The sequence below is a fragment of the Tupaia chinensis genome, unplaced genomic scaffold (genome assembly GCF_000334495.1).
Source record: "Tupaia chinensis unplaced genomic scaffold, TupChi_1.0 Scaffold000042_1, whole genome shotgun sequence".
NCBI lineage: Eukaryota > Metazoa > Chordata > Mammalia > Scandentia > Tupaiidae > Tupaia > Tupaia belangeri.
Window position 1 is genome coordinate 1,144,482 of NW_006159497.1, and position 22,186 is coordinate 1,166,667.

The 22,186-nt window shown below is 42.9% G+C and overlaps 1 protein-coding gene across 1 annotated transcript in view; it reads right to left on the reverse strand.

The window, feature by feature from the left end:
- Positions 1 to 22,186, reverse strand: part of RBFOX1 (RNA binding fox-1 homolog 1) — a 1,649,671-nt gene that overhangs the window by 58,441 nt on the left and 1,569,044 nt on the right. Inside the window, exon 12 of the mRNA XM_027773019.1 lies at positions 28 to 160. Coding sequence (XP_027628820.1) covers positions 28 to 160 — 133 coding nt within the window. The remainder of the gene's footprint in view (positions 1 to 27; positions 161 to 22,186) is intronic.

Here is a 22,186-nt window from a genome sequence, read left to right on the forward strand (position 1 = left end):
GCCCCGCCAGGCGGCCGCCCCTCTCCCCCGCCGTAGGCCGGGATCGGGGGCGGGGGCGCTGCGGCCCTGAAGGTGTTGTACACGGTGCGGCCGCGGCCTCGGAGGTGCGCCCCTCGGTAGGCGGCCGCAGCAGTGGCGGCTGGATACGGGAAGCCGGGCACTGCAGGGCGAGAGGAGAGAGCACAGCAAAGGCCATTAGACCATACCCTGCCGTGGAGGGAACTGCCCCCAGACCCTTGTACTGGCAAGGCCAAGGCAGACTTCCCCTGAAGGTGTTGTACACGGTGCGGCCGCGGCCTCGGAGGTGCGCCCCTCGGTAGGCGGCCGCAGCAGTGGCGGCTGGATACGGGAAGCCGGGCACTGCAGGGCGAGAGGAGAGAGCACAGCAAAGGCCATTAGACCATACCCTGCCGTGGAGGGAACTGCCCCCAGACCCTTGTACTGGCAAGGCCAAGGCAGACTTCCCCGCCCTGTCCAGGAGTCAGGAGGCAAAGGTGCACAGCGGCGCAGAGACCAAGGTCGGAATCCGTGGAGCCTGAGTTAGGTAAGGCGGTGGGCTCTCCGCCCAGGAGATGACCGTGATAAATGACTCACTCTTCAAAACGGTAGACTGCAAAATGTATGTGCAATGTCTTCTCGACCACTATATAGAGATAAGTAGGTACACATACATGTGTCTCTGAACCGTGCACATATGTGCACATGCATGTGAATGTGTTTGTTCGTGTATGTAAATATACAAGGGGAATTCAAAAAAGTTAATGGGAAAATGGAATGAAAGGATGACTTTATTGTGGTGTAAAGAAATGATGAAGCCCATGCTGTTTTTTCATAATATACCTTTCTATGAGCTTTTGGAAGACACCTCCCTCGTCATGTATGTATGCACATACACATATCTCTACCTTTGTGCATATGCATGTATGTGCATATTTGTGTATACACGTACACATGTATTTCCACATGCTAGTCATTATCTCTGGTGCTAAACTGCATGAATGTTATCTGAAGTCATAGATTTTCCCCCATCCCATTTTAAATTTATTCTCCACATTTCCTCATAAGGACATAACATTATTTGCTAAAACCTTTTAGTCGGAGTACTGCTAAGCCACATGTATCTGTCATGCATGCGTAAACCATACGTGTCCTGAGATATAATCATTACTATCATCTCAAAAGCTCCTTAACCTCCTTTGCAGCTTTAAAAAGCAAACATCACCATCGTAATTACAAACAGACGCCTGGGAACTCAGCTCATTTTTTTCCCTGGAGGATAATTCTCACAGCAAGGCCATGTGGTGAAGATCCAAAAGGAGGGTGAAGCCTGGTCATTCCTGAGCCCCTGGTAATGAGTTCTGCTGTCCCCACCTGGGACATCCTTCTGCCCATCGCTCACAAACCCTCATTCCTCAGGGCCAGTGGAGCCCCAAGCAAACTCTGCCTGCAAGTGCCTCAGGTCCTCGAGACCCCACAGTGCCCTCGCTGTGTCCACAATGGGTGCAAGCCTCTGTGCCAGGCAGCAGGTGGTGTTCTCAAACTGCAACTCATGGAGGGTACTTCTCTGAGAAAATCTATCTGGGAAGCAGCTGTCCCGGGAGAGCCCTAGGAAAGCAGGAAGGGCCTGCAGGAAAATGGCACTTGGATTTAAGGGCCCCAGCACACCCCCAAGTTTCCTTTTCTCAGTCCCTGCAGGCACCTGACCTCTTCCGAGGTGGGGAAGTTCATGTCGTGTTCCAGTCCTCTCTGCCACACACTAGCCTGTCTTCCCTCTGCACCCCGAGCCTTTGCATTCACACAAATGCACAGACCCAGGAATAAACACGCAAAAAGAGGAGGTTGAAGGGGGTAGGGGCATTCTAGAGCCCCAGGGAAGTCCCTGGCTGCTACCCAGGAGGTTGCAGACGTGGCCATGTAGTGACCGTGGAAGTCCCAGAGGACATTTTACCTCTATGATGGGTGGCTTCCCACAGAAGCCGTCTCAACTCCATACCTCTGCATGGAATTCTAGGTGCTGGGATTAAAACCCTGGAACCCAAGGTGAAGACTAACTGGCTAGTGTTTTCTGGCATTCTGTGCACTCCTGAATGGTAAACAGCCACCCTGCTTTATGAATCCGACATCCTCCTCGCACACTGTGGTAAAACACTGGGATAGCTGAACCATTGCCAGAGTGATTCTACCTTCCTGTGTGTATCTGAGACCATAAAGGTTATTTTTAACTTTTTTATTGTTGAAGACAAATTGCACAGTTTTATTTAACTCTCTTACCAGCCCCTAGCACCTGAGTTTCCTGGATCATGTTTCAACTAACATGCTTGAAATTGCAGAGAGGTTTGAGTCTTAATGGGGAGAGCAGGTAAATCCTAATATCGTAAACACCCAGAAGTAATGAGATCCAAGGCACTTGCTTCAGGACTGAAGAGAAAAATGAGTGGGAATGGCTTGGCCTCCAAATCTACCTTGCCACCGTTCAAATATTGAGTTTTCATAGGAACACCCTAGATTTTGAAATGAAGAAAATGAAAAACTCACAATCTGGCAGAGCAGCTGGCTGCCTGTGTGGGGAAACACGGTAATTATGCTGACCCATTCATTATCAGCGGCTCCCGTGCGAGTGAGAGAGACAAGATCCCTCTCAGCGACAAGCAGGTTTTACAATAATTCTTGGAGGATTTAGATGTTGAGATAGAACATGAAACAGAAGCTCGGCAATGGAGCGAGGGGAGCACACGCTGCTAGGTGTGGAGACAGGATTTCAGTTTGGACCCTCTTTGTTGCAGGGAACAATGTCTTTCTGAAGCAGGAGAAAGTATTTACAGGTCTTAATAGTCTTAATGTGAGGCTCTTTGGGATCCTGCAAAGAGAGTGCACTAGAGGAATTCTTTTTTTTAAGGTTTTGCCATGGGGCACGCGCGCTCATCAGAGAGAGACAGTGAGAGGGAAAGCGAGAAATCACCCACTAGGGAGGATGACCACGCCACACAATCCCTTCTCTTCTGTGGTCCTCCTGGAGTTTGGGAAACTCACGCACACACGTCCGGCATGATTTTCAAGCTGCCAGGTCCAAAACTTGAACTGCGATTAGTCACATGGGAGTCCAGTGCCTTAACCACTACATCCTGGAATTCTTATTTTCTTAAACACAGAAAGGAATGCAATCAACTCCTGGCTTAATAGTGCCTGCCTGGAAGGCCAAGAACCCTTAAGCAAGTCAAGGGGGTTCTATAGATCATGCTTTGGGTCAGAGGCTTCATGGAGCCTCAAGGTATCCAGGAGGATGGTGTGTTTAGCTGTCTCTTGTCATTAATTTTGGGATGGTCAAGGATCTCCTCAGGAAGACTCCAGTTAGTCATTATGGCCACTGAGCATTTCTTTCCTCTTTCCCCTCTTACTTCCCTTCCTTTCTTCAGATCCTTGCTCCTCCCTCTCTCCTTCTTTTCCCTTCTTCTCTTCACTTTCCTCCCTCCCTCTTTTCCTGCTTCGCATTCATTTCTCCCCTCCTTCCTTCCATTTTCATCCTTTTTTTCTCTCCTTCTATCTCTTCTCCCCTCCCTTCATTCATTCCTTCATTCATTTTCATCCTTCCTTTCCATCTTTTTTCCAAATTTCCTTCTGAAAGCTGCTGTGACCATCTCCCAAAGTCAAATAGCTGGGACCACAGAAGTGAAGGACTCTCGCTAGTGTTAGAACACAAGCTCCACTGAGGGCAGAAGCTCATTGATCCTAGATGAGTGCTGGGTACTCAGATGCTATCAGGCACCTATGCTGTCCTGGACAGCAGGAGTTGACCACTGTCCACTCTCCTCTGTGGGAAAGAGCAGAGTCCTCTCTTCTTCACTGTCTACCTTCTAGAACACTGTCCTGTGCACAGTGGCCTGCCCAGAGTGTGAAGATCAACAGTACACAAGCAAGTCCATTGGAACTCAGTCCCAATCCTTAGAAAGATCATTTCCACTTCCATCCTTACTTATAGGTGTTATGATGGCTCAGAAAAGGCAACCAGACCCAGAATATGTGTGATTCCAAAGGAAGAGACGACTTGGACAGATGAATTATACCTAGGCTTATCAGAGCTCTCAATCCATTTCAATTCACTTTTGCTAAAGCACAGTGCCAGGATTTGGAACTGTTTCTCATTCTGAGAAAAGCAGGACTCCAACTTTTTTTCCAGATAAGCAATACCTATTAAGGCATCCAGCCACATCCTTCCTCCATACAGCTGCAGACAACACTGATGACTCGGTTATAATAGCCCTTGAACACAGTAAATGTGTACAATAAGGAACAACAGGAGATGATAATATTTATAAACTCAAACTCATCAGATTGGTGGCTGGCCTTACATCTTTCTCTTCCTCCCCACTGGAGGATTTCCCCCATCCTGTGGCTATTTAGGGCAATATAATCCTCTTTTCACCTCATTAAGAAATGTGTCAATTTAAAGGGAAAAAACCCTACAACTGTTCATCAGACTACCTTTAGACTCAACATGGAATGGAAGAAACAAGTATTTCCTTACTTGTCTATCAGGCATGGGTGCTGATAGACGTTAGAACATGGTTAAATATATATTTGAAGCAAATACCTGGATAGATGATTGAGATACAGATTAAATAAGACCAAAATGTTTCTTATCTTTTGACCATATGGGAAAAGGCACCTTAATTATATGCTTACTTTGCAGCATGACCCTTATCTTTTGTTAAGTTGAGGTCATTTATCAATACCCCAGTTAAGGAGCTTAGGTTCAGTAAGTGGGTAATAAATGTTTAATAAATCCAATACGATATGCCAAATGGAACCTCACAATGTTCTTTTTTATTTCTGCAATGGAATAAATCAATGTTAAAATAGAAGTCGTAAACCTGGCACCTTGTCCAATATTTGTAAATGCCTCTTGGCTAATTAAAGGACGTTAGAAAAATAAGAAATCAAATTATGGGCATTTCTGAACTTCAACACTGGAGTTTTATTTTTTTTCTAGTTGAACTTCAGGTTCATAGACACGTAAACTGACCATCAGTGAGGAACAATGGGAAGTACTTAGGCTGATTTGTGGTAGAGTATAAATCCATAGTTCTTGGCATGAAGGAGACAAAGGAGGGAAAACCCATAGGCTTATTATACTGGAAAGGTTCCCTCTTAAACCTTATCCAGCATGAATCAAAGTGAAAAATCTGGTATCACTGCAGCGAAAATTGGATTTAGCTCATAAGCTAAAAATGAATTTCTCTCAAAGAAAACAGGGCAAGAGCTTCTGGAGCAGAAACCAATTGCACATCTTGTTGACACATCAACATTCCCAGCCCACCCACTCCCTCGCCCTTCAGCTAGATTTATACCCAGAGCATATTTTGGGGAGGTTAGTGGAGTAACCGTCTCAGTTCTCGGGACGAAGGCGTTCTGTTCCGTGGAACTCAATGAAATGGAAAACTTGAGGGCTGTAACAAGAGGCCTGCTGTGATGCTCTTCAGTACCAAGGCAAATCAACACTTTTAAACGGAAGACATGTGGGTGCATCAACCAGCCAAATGGGCCATTCACCTAAGTGTGAATGGGTTTCTGTCTGTCTCCCCCTCCAAGACAAAGCCCCACCTCCTACCACCGAGTTCTGCCTTCCGTGTATTTACAGTGACTTGTGTGTCTTCTCCCCCTTTGTCTCTTTTATGAACATGGTGCTTACCTTCGAAAATAAACACAAATGAAATCATCTCACCAGCCTGGAAATCCCAAGAGAAGAAACACAAAACCAGTGGAAAATACTTGAGGGTTATAAACTGCGTATTAAAGTTTTAGAGCTCTGAGAGAGATGGAAGAGTAGCAGATGCAAAACCCGACAGGGGGGCAGATTCTGCATCAAAGCCATAAAAATATACAACCGCTTTAATGGGCAATTATTCTTTGCATTTGTGCGCTGGTTTGAATTTGCATGAGATTGCCAGATGCCCTGGAAAAGGTGTTGTACCATCAGAATGCACGAGGGGCTTTCTCTTTGTCCCCGTCCTCCTCTCGCCTTGCCTCATAGTGCTGACTATCCTCACTCTTTGGAGGTTTTAAGACTAAGAGATTCTTCAGGTTAATTGGGAATCAAATTGTTCTGTGGGTAATTTATGGCAGGAAATATTCACTTACATAATTCTGGGGGTGCAGATGCACTTTCAACAGCAGCTTCACGATTTTGCGGGATTTTCCTTGCAGAAACTCCTATTCCATGTGCGGACCATAAATTATGAACTGGCATAACAGGTAACATACCAAGACGAGATAAAGAGCCATAGCTCACGGAGCAGCAATCTCAGAGGTAGGGCATTGTGCGGTAAACATCACGATCAACAGCCAAGAAAGCTGACTGTTTTTCCAAATGGTGCAAAAAAAAAAAAAAAGTTTGCTTTTTTCCTCCAAACGAATCTCAAAGAAGAGAACATCAAATTGGCTCTAACACAGGGTGTATACACAACTAGGTCACTCTCTTTAAATGACAGTGAATGGAAATTTTAATATGATGGAGCATATTAAGTTCTAGGTCAAAACCAAAATGCAAAAACCTTAGAATATTTTTTTAAAAAAAAGTCCAGTAAGGATTTTGAGAAAAAGAAGAAGAGGAGGTTCCATGTTTTCAGTCATTGATTAAACAAAACAAAAGGGCCACTTAATTTGTGGCATCCCTGATCTGCACACTGACATGTATTTATGTGTGAGATGCATATTTGGGATCAACTCTTGATTCAGTACAAAATGCACGTTGCTACTGAATACTGCTGTTTAGAAGTGAATAAATCTACATTTTGGACAAACAGTTCCTTATAGGACATCCTCATTTGAAATGCATTGAATAGGAAAACAAAAATTTCTAATTAATGTACAAGTCTAATCACCATTCTCCACATGGAAGAGTAATTTTTCACTGTTCATTTACTTGGTTTAATCTCAAAACTGACATAACAGAAACGCAATGTCCTATAAATCTCTGCTCATTTGTTTCTTTAATATTCATATTCCATTGAACTGCAGCTGCTTGTTGCAGTGGTCTATTACAACATGCAAAAGTGTCGATAAAAATATTATGAAAGGCAAGATGTGTTTCTTTCTGGCTGTGCGTGCCATTTATTTGGGGAAAGACAATAAATGGCTCGTGGATTGTCCCTCGGCCTGCTGCTTGGTGGGTGATTAGTGATTAATTACCTTGCAGCAAATTGACATGGCAGGAGGAAATTGACACAGCCCTGATTAATTAACTTTTTATGGGCGGTAGTTACTCACAAAACACTGCGCACCATAATTGAATCTCTTTACATAACGTCATGGTACAAAAGTTTTAGTCAAATCCAAATTAGCCAGAAGTTTCTATGCTGTTATAGGTCTGATTAGGATGTGTCGAAGGAATTGGCAAGGACTTGAACTTGGAGAGAAATGTACATCGTACATTTTTGAAGGGAATAAATAGATGGTGACACTGTACTGGCCTGATTGCCCAAGCCAAATTTATTGACAAAATCTCTACTTCAGCCAGACTTTGGGGATAAGACTGTAAAAGGCTGAAAGGTCTCATTTTTCTCCAGTCTCTCATGGCTGCTGCTTCTCTCTTACTTTTGTATGCTCTTTCGCCTTTGTCCAGGCTCTGAAGGTTAATTTGTTTCCTAATTCAAATTTTGATTGCAACATCATCTCCTCCAAGGGCGTTACTTCTCCATCTTATCTCTCACTTCCTGACACCTGCAACTGTCTCCATCATCTTCCCCAGTGTGGGGGGTTTATTTTCCCTTCACTTAGCAGCTTCTTATCACCTCATTTTATTTCATCTTCCTTCCTGGGGCTGTCTTGAGGACTATATCTTAGTCACTACTGTGTCTATTATCTAGGCAATGACCTGGCACAGAGTAATCATTGAAATGCATATTGATTACATGAGGAAGTCTTCACAAAGCTCACTGAAAATGTGTAGGATGCACTGGATAACAACGCATGGATTTCGATTTTTTTTGCACCAAATAAGCTGAAATTTTAATTCCACGAACTTTTTAATGTCCCCTTTTATTGTCAGGTAAACTCAGAATACCATAGTAGTTTAGTTACAGGGGAAAATCAGTGATAGTCCTTAAAGTTGTAGGAGTGGCTGGGTTGCTGTCTATGAAGGATGCATACTCCAGGAGAAATTCTGCGTTAGTGATAATGGGCTCCTGACCTGCTTGTCTGAAACCCAGGCAGCAAAAAAGAGTAACCCAAGCAAAGGTGTGATTACAGTTGGCAAAACTCCAACCTCTGAGATTCCATTACCAGGCAGAGGAGATTCAACTGGAGGATAACAGCTAGATTTACTAAGGTTTGTTTGCTAATTGCCAGACCCACAGCTAAGTCTATGAACTTCACGAAGCCATATGAACCAGGATTACTGCCACCTTCACTTTCCTGGGGAGGAAAGCGGTATTGATCTGCATATAGGGTTGCCCAAAGCAGCCTAAAACTGGGAAATGTGATCTTACCTAGTACCCACACAGAGATAGCCTCCATCAGCCTGAGGAGTGGCTTCCCACTTCCACTCCCTCCAGGCTCCTCACTGACTCTGGTCTGGCTTCTCTCCGATTGCCTCTACGAAATACTACCTCATCCCCTGGGTCCATTCTGCATCCAGGAGAGCCAGTCCCAGCTCATCATGGACTGGGTTAATTTGCAAGGGAATGTGTGTCCAACCTCCTAGAGAAGTCAATATGCTGCCTGTTGAGGGTGTTTGTGTGTGCCTGCATGTGTGACATCTCTTCTGTCAGGTATTTGTGCTCTGAGGTTTCCAGGTACCTGAGGAGACTTTGCTTCTTCTCTCAATTGGATGCAGGCCACAGGGATCACCACTGATTTATGTTCCTGACAACAGTCCAGAGGCCAGCTGTTTCCCTTTCCCATTAGAATTCATCTCCGCATCCGGGTCGGAGCTGAGTTGGAGGGGAGAGCATGGACAACCCAAAGACATTGGAAAGAGAGACTCTTCCAGTAAAGGCAACTACAGCTATACTCCTACAGTGCTGGTGGAGGCCACAGGTGCACATGCAAACCTAACTACTATCAAAGTAATGGGGTCTTTACGACTCAATTCAACTAGAAGTTTTGAAAATAGATTAGACTTACAAAAATAAAAATTTTGGGGCCAGCAGATGGTATAGCAGTTACATAGTTGGACTCCCACGTGGCTGACTGCAGTTCAAGTTCTAGACCTGGTGGGTTGAAACTCATGCTGGGTGTGTGTGCATGCATGCCCAAGATCCTGGGAGGAGATGGAGGAGAAGGGATTCTGACATGGCCATCCCCACTGGGTGGGGGATGATTCTCGCTTTCCCTCTCACTCTCTCTCTTCAGTGAACACACAAGTCCTAAGGCAAAAAGCTCTAAAAACACAACAACAACAAAAAACTTGTTTCAAAGTTATGGGAGATTTAAATAAGAAATTTTCTGTACTTTTTTTTGTATTTTCTACCTGATTTGTCGATATTGTTATCAGTTATCACTTAACTCACAACTGGGCTTGAAATAAGCCTCTGTCTCAGAAATAAATGAGCCATGTGGCGAGGGAGGGAGGGAACATTAAATGAAGTCAACACACAGGGATTTACTCCCTGCGGTGATTCTGATATTCCCAAAGCAGAAGGATTTCCTAACTTAAAACACAAATTCAAAAAGCAATAATAAAACTCCACCCACACCACTCACACACGAATGTTCTCTGATCATTTAAGATCTTTGCAATGTTGAGCAAAAGCAGCAGCCACGGTTTGAACTAACTGCCATGCTATTTGCTTACTCCAGAGGTTAGCTACTGTGCATTTTCTCCAGGTTACAAATGGCCGGACTAATCCAGGAGACGTGGCAAACGGCATGGCTGCTGAGTGTACAGTCATATGCTCTTCCTGTGCTGGAGAGGTGTTTGTGATCTATCTACTCACAGGTATTGACAATACCCCCCCCCATTTTTTTGTAACATTTCATTCAGCAAAACGAGAATGAATCTCAATCTTGGAGTGTTTAACTTGGCAGGGCCACAGAAGGCATTCACTAAGGTGCTTTCTGTCGTTTGAAGGAGTATTGAAAACAAAGCCCTGTGATGCTGAGATCTATTTTAATTTGGATGAAGCCATTCACCATAATCTATTAGTTTGACAAAACCTGTACCAGTGTCACTTTTTTTTTTCCCAGGCAGCTATGGAAAAACAAAACAAATAATTTATATAAATAATTACTTTATCGAGTGCATATACACAGTAAAGGTTCAATTGTTCAATCATTCATGATCTATCTAACAGCTGGCTGAAACAGCAAGCTCAGTGAATTGCCTCTCCAGGTAGGAAACAGGGCAAGTGAGATAAATTAGCTTCCTTCTGCTGGGCTGCATTTCCCATGGTTCTCCAGGGCTGCTGCAGCTCTGAACATGTGTCCCACAGAGGGGGCTGGCGGTGGCTCGTGGGATGGGTACATGATGCAAATGCATTGTTCATTCACTTCAAGCCATCACTGTGAGGATAGCTGGTTCTGCTGGTCTTGAGGCCATCTGCTTTTGAGCATCGGCTTTTAGACTTAAAGAATGGAGTCCTGGGAACCAGCAGTTAGCGTAATGGCTATGTCGCTGGACTCCCACATAGTCGACCGCGGTTTGTGTCCTGGACCCGGTGGCTTAAAACTCACGCCGGGCGTGTGTGTGTGCGTGCCCAAGATCCCGGGAGGAGAATGGAGGAGAAGGGATTGCGGCGTGACCATCCCCCCTGGGGGGTGATTTCTCGCGTTCTGTCTCTATGTCTCTCTCTGTCTGTCTGGCGAGCACACGCGCCCTACAATGAAAATCTCTCAAAAAAAAAAAAAAAAAAAGAATGGAGTCCTGATTCTTTGATCAACATTGAGTGAATCTGAAGGACAGGTGCCATCTGGACTCAACTGACAGGACACCATTTACAAATGGTCCAGTGGTACAACTGCTGGACTCATAGAAATCTCTAAACCAGCTGCTTTGGTGGGCTTTCAAAAATCCTGGACAAGATGGCTTCTAAGAAAGGGGATGGCAGTCCTTTGTTTGAGAAGCTAGGATGCCTCTAGCAGCCTAAATGGTCTGTCTCCATGAAGTCTCAATGCTCACAAGTAGGTAGGCAGGTATTTGTGAGTATACATGGCAAAGAGGACTGGCCAAGGTCACACTGCTAGTGTCCCATAATTTACTCCAGCACTGCCTGGATCCAGCTCTTTTTTGCTAAATCACACCATAAGTCCAGGGAAATCCTGATAAAAACCAGTAGTGGGGATTGGAATTTGTCAGCAAAAGATTGATCTCCTGGAAATGTTTCTTAGATCCGTGTAGTAAATAGTAAAGGTGATACATGGCGGTACAGTGAAAAATTCTGGAGAATCAAATTAAAATTCAAGTTTATTTTGGTGCCAAAATATTTGCAATCCATGTAGAATATTTTGTAACACGTATTTTCCATGAAATTTTTGAGGCCCCCTCATTTACCATACTCATGACCTATTGAGCTTACAGAGGTGATTGGTATGTGTTTGTCCATTTGTTATTGTGAAAAAAAAAATCAATAAGTGTCAAGAGCCTACATCGCATATAAACTAAATCCAAGGAGTGATAGACCTAAAATGTGTGACACCCCCCCCCAATAAAAAAAAATCCCAAAAAAAAAAAAAAAAAAGAATGGAGTCCTGATTCTTTGATCAACATTGAGTGAATCTGAAGGACAGGTGCCATCTGGACTCAACTGACAGGACACCATTTACAAATGGTCCAGTGGTACAACTGCTGGACTCATAGAAATCTCTAAACCAGCTGCTTTGGTGGGCTTTCAAAAATCCTGGACAAGATGGCTTCTAAGAAAGGGGATGGCAGTCCTTTGTTTGAGAAGCTAGGATGCCTCTAGCAGCCTAAATGGTCTGTCTCCATGAAGTCTCAATGCTCACAAGTAGGTAGGCAGGTATTTGTGAGTATACATGGCAAAGAGGACTGGCCAAGGTCACACTGCTAGTGTCCCATAATTTACTCCAGCACTGCCTGGATCCAGCTCTTTTTTGCTAAATCACACCATAAGTCCAGGGAAATCCTGATAAAAACCAGTAGTGGGGATTGGAATTTGTCAGCAAAAGATTGATCTCCTGGAAATGTTTCTTAGATCCGTGTAGTAAATAGTAAAGGTGATACATGGCGGTACAGTGAAAAATTCTGGAGAATCAAATTAAAATTCAAGTTTATTTTGGTGCCAAAATATTTGCAATCCATGTAGAATATTTTGTAACACGTATTTTCCATGAAATTTTTGAGGCCCCCTCATTTACCATACTCATGACCTATTGAGCTTACAGAGGTGATTGGTATGTGTTTGTCCATTTGTTATTGTGAAAAAAAAAATCAATAAGTGTCAAGAGCCTACATCGCATATAAACTAAATCCAAGGAGTGATAGACCTAAAATGTGTGGGGTGCTATTCAATCCTGAAACTGCATTTTCTTAGCACTGCCCCCAGGCTCTCCAGTAGCAATAAATAGCTTCTGGCATGACAGTTGTTTTATATAAATGAAGGCATGATTTAAGAAAATGGTGCTTTTGGCATTCTTAGTGAAGCAAGTGTTTCAATTACCAGGTTAAATAAACTATGCCAGGCTGCTTCCATCAGTGGGAGGCAGGTTCAGCTTCCCTTCATACAACTTTGCACTGAGCAGAAAGATTTGTTACTGAAGGCAAGGGAGGGAGGGCTAGTACTGTGGTGGGACACATTTCTCTCCACAACTGTGTTGGCAGTCCTTGAATGATGTGGATGCCATAGGAGGCTCTTTCTCTCTTCCTCAACTGCTCAGTCCTGCTCTCTAGACCCAGGGAGGGCATGGCCCCATCCTCAGAGCCGGGTCCCCTAGGAATGTGCACTTGCTCCATTGTGACTGGACCACCTGCCTTCCTTTATATTCCAAGCAGGAGCTTATCTTCAGCCCCTGCAACTTTCCTGCTGTAAAACAGGTTTGTGGTTTTGTTTTTCCATTTTAAATCTTCATGAATTTGGGGGAGAAAAAGAAGTACAGAGGAGTGCTTAAAAACATAAGTTCTCTCAAAATCAGTATTTTGAGCTATTGAAGGATTTCCCTCTTGCCTCTGCCAAGGCCAGAGGAGAGTGGGTGTTGTTAAGGAGCTGAATGTGGGAGCTGCACCAGCCACTTGCTCCTCTTAAGAAAACATGAGTATTAAAAAATGCTTTCTGTCAATGCTATCACAGGACTTAGGGTTTCCAGGGAATTCCCCCAGAACAACTGCCTTGCCGTCTTTCAGAAACATCTCATCTCGGCCTTGTTCTCTGGCTGTGCATGCACCGGAATCCCAGGGCAGCATAGTTTATTGTTTTAATATCTGTCTGACACAAAGCAAACGCATCCTCCAGTGACTCCTTATCTGTCATATGTATTTCTGTGAAGGAAATATCAAGACAAATAAGATGTTTGGGGGCACACCACAGGATGGTAGTTTTTGCCATTGGCAGCCTTTTGCAGAAGTGAGACCCCATCTGAAAAAGACGAAAGCCACCATCGTGCATTGAGATTAATAGCCAGGATGCCAAGAGAGCTCAATAGCTGAAATGTGGCTGCTTCTTTGCAGATCTTTCCCTTCAAACAATTGGATGTGTTCAACTAGCATTTTGTTGTTGGGTGTTTAATTTTCCTGAAATTGGTTAAAAAAAGAAAAAAAAAAGGACAAGGTAACAACCACGTGGGCTGTGATTATGACATAGCCAAAGTGACCACAGATGCTGACGAAGGAGTCAGGGAAGTGGTAGCCGGGATGGAAATGACACAGGAGCCTGCCTCAAGATTGGCATCCAGGCACAGCAGCAACTTAAAGAAAGAGTTAGAAAAGAAGTCCTAAAAATAACCTGCTAGTAAGTCATAGGTGTGCTGAGCCAGGAGGAAAGCAGTGCAGACAGAACAAAGAGAAGAGAGGGTGCTTCGGTGATGGGTAAAGAATGGTTCCTAGAGCCAGCAAGTGGTGTGGTGGTTGTGGTGGTTGAGGTGCTGAACTCCCACATGGTCAACCATGGTTCAAGTCCCAGACTTGGTGGTTTGCTTTCTCACTTGTGAGTGCACATGCTCTATAGCAAATTTAAAATAATAATAATAACAATAATGAATAAAATGAAATAAATAACTCTAAAAAATGTAATTCCTGAAGTTCACCATCAATGGGTGCTAGCTGAACTGCCTTCAACTGTGGACGACACAGTGCGCACCCCAGGCAGGTGCTATGACTGAGGCACCAGGCAGAGCATGACTGACAGCAGACATCTCAAAACCTCTCAGTCCATGGGCTCAATGAAGGAAACAGGATTTCAGGAACCAAGGTGTGCCAGTCCATAGTATCAAATACTAGTGAAAGCAGTGATACCAATTCCCCTACTAGAGGTGCCCAAATGGCAGTGTTATCAGCGGATGAGTCTCCTATGGGCTATCACCTCTTAAACAGCCCATGACTACAGTTGGCAATTCTGAAACTTTAACATTATTTGCCTGTCCATCATGTGTCTTCCATAAGAATGTAGAGGCTGACGACAGAGGGCTTATGTATGGCATATAGGAAGAAAATTGGTCAACCATGGTTCAAGTCCCAGACTTGGTGGTTTGCTTTCTCACTTGTGAGTGCACATGCTCTATAGCAAATTTAAAATAATAATAATAACAATAATGAATAAAATGAAATAAATAACTCTAAAAAATGTAATTCCTGAAGTTCACCATCAATGGGTGCTAGCTGAACTGCCTTCAACTGTGGACGACACAGTGCGCACCCCAGGCAGGTGCTATGACTGAGGCACCAGGCAGAGCATGACTGACAGCAGACATCTCAAAACCTCTCAGTCCATGGGCTCAATGAAGGAAACAGGATTTCAGGAACCAAGGTGTGCCAGTCCATAGTATCAAATACTAGTGAAAGCAGTGATACCAATTCCCCTACTAGAGGTGCCCAAATGGCAGTGTTATCAGCGGATGAGTCTCCTATGGGCTATCACCTCTTAAACAGCCCATGACTACAGTTGGCAATTCTGAAACTTTAACATTATTTGCCTGTCCATCATGTGTCTTCCATAAGAATGTAGAGGCTGACGACAGAGGGCTTATGTATGGCATATAGGAAGAAAATTGGTTGAATAAAGTAATGCATTTTCAAACCCCTCCCCACCCAAAGGACTGCTGAAATGAATAAAGAATGGAAGGCTATGGCAGAGGAAATGACAGGGGGTGAGAGGCACTAGGCCCCAATGACGCTGAGCCAGCCACGTAGAGTAGACAGGCACTGTCTGATTTCATGATTGGAAGGTCGAGTTGGGAGGGTCTTTTAGAGACACCACTGTAGGAAGTGTGAAGGAAAGAGAAGATGCCCCAGCAGAGGATCCTGGTTGGGTCAGCAGTCTCACCAGGGAAACTGAGGAAGGTCTTAGGGAAGGCCAGCAGCACCAGCATAAACTCCTCTAAATCCAGATTTACTTCTTTGTTTCTTGTTTCTTGCAAGAGCTTAACACTGTACCTTGATCACACTCACGTCTCTATCTTACCTTCATATGTGCTGGGTGAAGAATACTCCTTCTATGCATACCTACATTATGTACTCTGAAGTATATAAAATGGTACAAAATGCAAAAGGTAAACAGCAGTGTGCATTTAAAAGAAGTCTCCTCTTTACCTTCACCCTCAAGTAACCAGCCATACCTATTAATTTATGTACAGGTACAGTAGTCTCTGGCTATTGTATAGTAGTTAGTCTATGGCTACCTTTGAGTGGCAAAAACAGAGTTGAGTAATTGCAACAGAGACCAGATGGCTCATAAAGCTGAAAAAAATACTATCTGGCGTTTATAGAACAATGGTGCCAAGTCCTGGCCAGACAGATCAGAAAGGGGAAAACTGCTTCTCCAGAAATCATGGGATGGGGAAGCAAAAGCACAGCCTTGGCCCAAATAGTGATGCTGTACAGCCGTTCAGGGATTCTGTGTGACCACTCCCAGCTCAGCCATGTCCAGGAGCCCAGCATAGGCCTGTTTCCATGGCCTGGGGTGCAAGTGTAGAGAGTCCTCAAGAGGGAAGGGTTAGGATGGGTGTAAAGGCAGCCTAATTGGGTAAGCTCCTTAAGCCCTCTAAGCCTCCATTTCTTTATAAGAAAAGGTGGCATAATAATCAAATCTATTTCGTAGTTTTTGTATGAAGATTAAGAAAGCTCATGTGAATGGTTTAGCACAATACCTGATATATAGTGAATGCTCAGTAACTATTACTTTCTATTATAGTTATCATCATTTCAGGATTGCAACTGGGTAGGGTTAGTTAGACATTTACCTTAGGTGCAAAACTTAGTTGTAGGGACCAGCAGTTGGCGTAATGGCTATGTCGCTGTACTCCCATGTAGTCTACTGTGGTTCGAGTCCCGGACCCGGTGGCTTAAAACATGCCGGGCGCGTGTGCATGCATGCCCAAGATCCCGAGAAGGGAATGGAGGAAAAGGGATTGCGGTGTGGCCATTCCCCTCTGGGGGTGATTTCTCATTTTCTATCTCTCTGTCTTTGTCTGTGTGGCGAATGCACACACCCTACAGCAAAAAAATCTCAAAAAAAAAAAAAAAAACCTAATTGTAGGGAGAGGAAGATACTGGAATAATTCAATAATCAAGATCAATCATGTCATGATTTAAAGAAATTTTTTAAAAGCCCAAATTATTTTCTAAAAGCTATCATGAGCAGTCTATCAGAATTCAGGTATGAACCAGCCCTGTAAACTCATGACCAAAGGAGTGAGATCCCACCTGGCTGACTGTGTGGTTTGAATTCCAGTCCTGGTAGCTTGAAAGACACATTGGGCACATGTGCACACTTGCCCCAAATCCCAACAGGATAGAGGATTGAAGGAGAAGGGATAGGGGATTGCTTTATCTCTCTCTCTCTCCTCTCTTGTGAGCAAATGCACCCTATGGCACTCAAGGAAAATACAGATATGAAAATTGCATTGATTCTTAAGATTCCAAAAGAAAAATGAATAATACCTATCTTGTCTTAATGAAATATTTTATTCATCCTGGATCTTTTGCCCTTAATTAAAAAAAAAAAAAAAATCATGAGCCAGAGGTGCTATGGGCTCACTAGAGAGAGAAAGGGGAAAAAGTACCCCCTAATAGGGCATGATACACCACAATCCCTTCCCCTCCATTTCTCCTTTCTGTTGGAATTTGGAACATGTATGCACATGCACCTGGTGTGCTTTTCATGTCTCCAGGGCTGTGTTTGGAACCGTGCATTCGGCATGTGGACTCTGGCTCCATGCTAACCACTGGCATAGGACTGGCTCCTGTCTTCATTTTTTTTTTTTTAAATACTGCATTAAAATATTACTTGCCTGGGTTACTGAGTTTTTAGTACCCTTTTAAATTCTGTCTGACATGAGTGTCTCTCTTTTAAAACATAGTCCTATCACTAGTTATTTTTATTTTAACAATTCCTCCAGAAAATATTAGAAAAAGCCATCTTGGGGGCAATCAGGAAACACTGAGTTACTGGCGAGAGAGGGAGAAAGACAACACAGTTCTTTAAACCAATGTATCAGTAACACAATGACCTGAGTGTGCACTTTCTATTAACCGAAGTCCATCTACTGACATTTTCTATATTGGGCAGAAGAAAGAGGAAGCTGTGAATTAATTTAGGCCCTTATTTTAATTACAGAAACCAACGGAAGTTCTATCAATTATCCAAAAGTAGAGTAGTGCAGGCCTGATTTATGTATGTTTCTGCCACTTAAATCATTGTTTTATGAATTCCACACAATTACTTCCATAAAATCTGCAATCAATATATCAATTAAAACTCTGCCACTACTACTTGCCCTTGAGTTTCACAGAAGTGAATAAATGAGAAAATGATTTTGCATTTTAATGGCATTTAGGTTCCCAAGCATTTGCCTATGATACCAGATTTTTGGTTTTGCAGTGGGTGAAAATTTCAGAGGAAATTAACATTTGAATACCTTTAACTTTAGGATTTGCCCTGACATGGATATGCTAACCAGCCGTGGCTACCATTTAACTGAGAAAAGACACCTATTTGCATTGGTAATCATATGGAACCATATAGAAATTTCTTTTGGAAAATGCTTTTCTAGCCCTTGACACAACTAGCAATCCTATACTGAGTTTGGCTATGGACTAAATTGTGCCCCTCAACCCCCAACAAGCTGCTTACGTAAAGCCCTAGCCCCACTGTGATAGTGTGTGTAGATAGGGCTTTGGACAGGTGATCAGGCTTAGATAAGGTTATGAGGTGGAGCCCTGAGGATGGGATGAGTGCCCTTAGAAGAGGTCACCCCAGAGAGTTTATGCTCTTTCTCTTTTCCATGTGAGGACACAGGGAGAAGGTTGCCATCTTATGCTAGAAAGAGAGCCTTCACCAGAATCAATCATGGTGGCGTCCTGACCAGGGACTTCCCAGCCTCCAGAAGAGTGAGAAAGTAAATGTCTATTGTTGAAGCCATCCAATCTGTGATGTTTTGTTATGGCAGCCTAAGGAGACAAATACAATGCTAAACAAAACTTGCTCCTGACAGGGATCTAGTCATCTAAAATGATATATAAAGCCGATAGCCACAACAACAAAAAACAAACACAGATATATTTGCCTGCATAGTTAAAGATGTACAGTGAAATGTAGGCAAAGTCAAATGGCCAAAACAGGAAATATGTTGGCCACATCTTACTCTTCACAGGTTATTCTCCCTAGTGAACATGTGATCAACAATAAAATGAGGGGAACTCAGGAGAGAAACAGGGAGATGGGTGTTGGAAATTCACAAGTGGTAAAGTCCTAAGGATAATTAAATCTGTGAAGGATGATGGAGCCCACAATCTCATGTTTGGGAATGCAAGTGTAGAATTGGAAGCACTGTATATCAGGGTATATGTAAAGATATACTACAGCTTTTATGGAGAGAATGGAGAAAGAAAGTAACTTAAGTGACAACGAATAAAAACAATAGTTGAGTAGGGTCAGCAGATGGTGTGGAGGTTAAGGCACCTGGAGCCCACATGACTGACCCCACGGTTTGAGTCCTGGACCTGGTGGCTTGACAGACATGCCAGGTGTGTGTGCCTATGCTCCCCAAATCCCTAGAGATGAATGGAACTGATGGGATTGTGATGTGGCCATTCCCCCTATGGGGTGATTCCCCCCCCTCCTTTGTCTCTGGTGAGTGCACTTGCCCTATAGCAAACATAAATAAAAATAAAATGGTTGAATAAACTGTGAGCCATCTACACTGTGAAACAGCAAGAAAATAACAAAAAGTTTAAAGAGAGATGGTCACACTGTATTATTAAGTGAAACTAAATACAATTGATATATATAATATGCAGATGTATACTCTCCTCTGCACGAAATCAAACTAATAACATCCCTGCCCTGCAACTGCATGTGTGTATGTCCTTTGCATTGCCATGGAGAAAATGTGGAAAGATGCCCACTGCAAGTCCATACAAATTATTTTAATGGTATTTATTCTTGGGGATAGAGAGGGGGGTATTATTGTATTATTCCAAAGGGACATGTATAAGTGTGTGTGTGTGTGTGTGTGTGTGTGTGTTTGCATGCTTCACATCTTACAATAAGCCACATAACCTTTGTAATTTAAAATGTATTCATACACTTGTGTAGAAAACAAAACAAAGCTGATAACATTGACCTGATTCTGGAAACATCTACTTCACATGCAAATAAGAAACACTGATAGCTCACTTTGCTAATCTGAATCAGTAGCAGACTTTCTCATTCATGGGACCAATCATTTATCTCCTGATATTTCAAATGCTAAAAACTAGAAGTCATGTGTTTTTATTTATTTATTATTTTGGGTTTGTTTTATTTGTTTTTTCTTTAAAGGTTTTTTCCCACGGGATGCCATGTGTTCACTTGAGAGGAGAAAGACAGAGGAGGAGAGACAGAGAGAGAAAGTGAGATATCACCCCCCAAAGGGGATGGCAATGCTGCAATCCCTTCTTCAGTCTCCTCTAGGGATTCTGGGCACACGCACACACACACACAGCTGATTTTCAAGCTGCCAGGTCTAGGACTCAAATTGCAGTTTGCTATGTGAGAGTTCAGAGCCTTAACCACTATGCCACCTGCTGGCGCTCAGAACTGACATTTTCATTTGGAAGAGATGTGATAATGCTCCTTACCTTTCTTCTGGCTGGAGCCTACTTTGAGGTTAAACATTTGCTGTATGCAAACAGTGCTGACAATAATACAGCTTGTATCTTTCCCCTGGACCAGAGAAGCCAGCAGACCACTGGCCCTGGAATGAGGCAGACAGGAAGTAGGTCACCAGCCCTGCCTGATTTCCTTAACCTCTCTGTTAAGGGGCTGTATTGTTTGCTTTTCCAAGCCCATTCAAAAACATTCATCGTAAGTTTTTTGCATTGGTACAAATTCCCTAGAGTTTTGATCCCACTTCACTTAAGTTTGATAGGAAGTAGGCATATTTTAATACTCTGGATGAGAGTGGTTTACTGGAACCTGTCTGGTGACCCATGGCACAAACTTGAACTAGGATTTTATACCAGCATTCATTTTGTGAGATGAGAAAGACTGGAGTCTGCTGGGGTCAGATGGGAGATTCTGAGATTAGGTTTTTCTGACATAAAGCTGTGAATAAAAATCTTTCTCTAATGCTTTGATATGTCCCGGGTCATATTATTAGGATGATTCACTTAAAGGGGGGGGACCCATTATGTAAAAATGTATTTTTAAAAGCAGATAACTTCAGTAGAAATTATTTTCATTACCGACTAATTCAGCAGGGTTCCTTTAAAAAGCATCTCCCCTACTGCATTTAAGGGTGTTATTTACAGATGATTAGCTATTTGGTTAGAAAGAGGGACAATTTAAGTTTAAAACAGCCAACACCAGTTAATGATTGTGGCCAAAACAAAACTTGGGAGTAATTTTGGAAGTCAGTAGACACACAGGGCCTGATTTACAAAAGTGCAATTTACTTTTCTTCAGAAGCATGACTGTTAGATCAAACTGAGAAACACAGCTATTGACAAGCTGAAGGGGGAAACATCTCATGGAATCTCAGTGCTGGGAGTGGTGGCGGGGTGCTGAGAGGAAAAAAGCTTGTGCCTGTGATTGATTCTTAAGATTCCAAAAGAAAAATGAATAATACCTATCTTGTCTTAATGAAATATTTTATTCATCCTGGATCTTTTGCCCTTAATTAAAAAAAAAAAAAAATCATGAGCCAGAGGTGCTATGGGCTCACTAGAGAGAGAAAGGGGAAAAAGTACCCCCTAATAGGGCATGATACACCACAATCCCTTCCCCTCCATTTCTCCTTTCTGTTGGAATTTGGAACATGTATGCACATGCACCTGGTGTGCTTTTCATGTCTCCAGGGCTGTGTTTGGAACCGTGCATTCGGCATGTGGACTCTGGCTCCATGCTAACCACTGGCATAGGACTGGCTCCTGTCTTCATTTTTTTTTTTTTAAATACTGCATTAAAATATTACTTGCCTGGGTTACTGAGTTTTTAGTACCCTTTTAAATTCTGTCTGACATGAGTGTCTCTCTTTTAAAACATAGTCCTATCACTAGTTATTTTTATTTTAACAATTCCTCCAGAAAATATTAGAAAAAGCCATCTTGGGGGCAATCAGGAAACACTGAGTTACTGGCGAGAGAGGGAGAAAGACAACACAGTTCTTTAAACCAATGTATCAGTAACACAATGACCTGAGTGTGCACTTTCTATTAACCGAAGTCCATCTACTGACATTTTCTATATTGGGCAGAAGAAAGAGGAAGCTGTGAATTAATTTAGGCCCTTATTTTAATTACAGAAACCAACGGAAGTTCTATCAATTATCCAAAAGTAGAGTAGTGCAGGCCTGATTTATGTATGTTTCTGCCACTTAAATCATTGTTTTATGAATTCCACACAATTACTTCCATAAAATCTGCAATCAATATATCAATTAAAACTCTGCCACTACTACTTGCCCTTGAGTTTCACAGAAGTGAATAAATGAGAAAATGATTTTGCATTTTAATGGCATTTAGGTTCCCAAGCATTTGCCTATGATACCAGATTTTTGGTTTTGCAGTGGGTGAAAATTTCAGAGGAAATTAACATTTGAATAC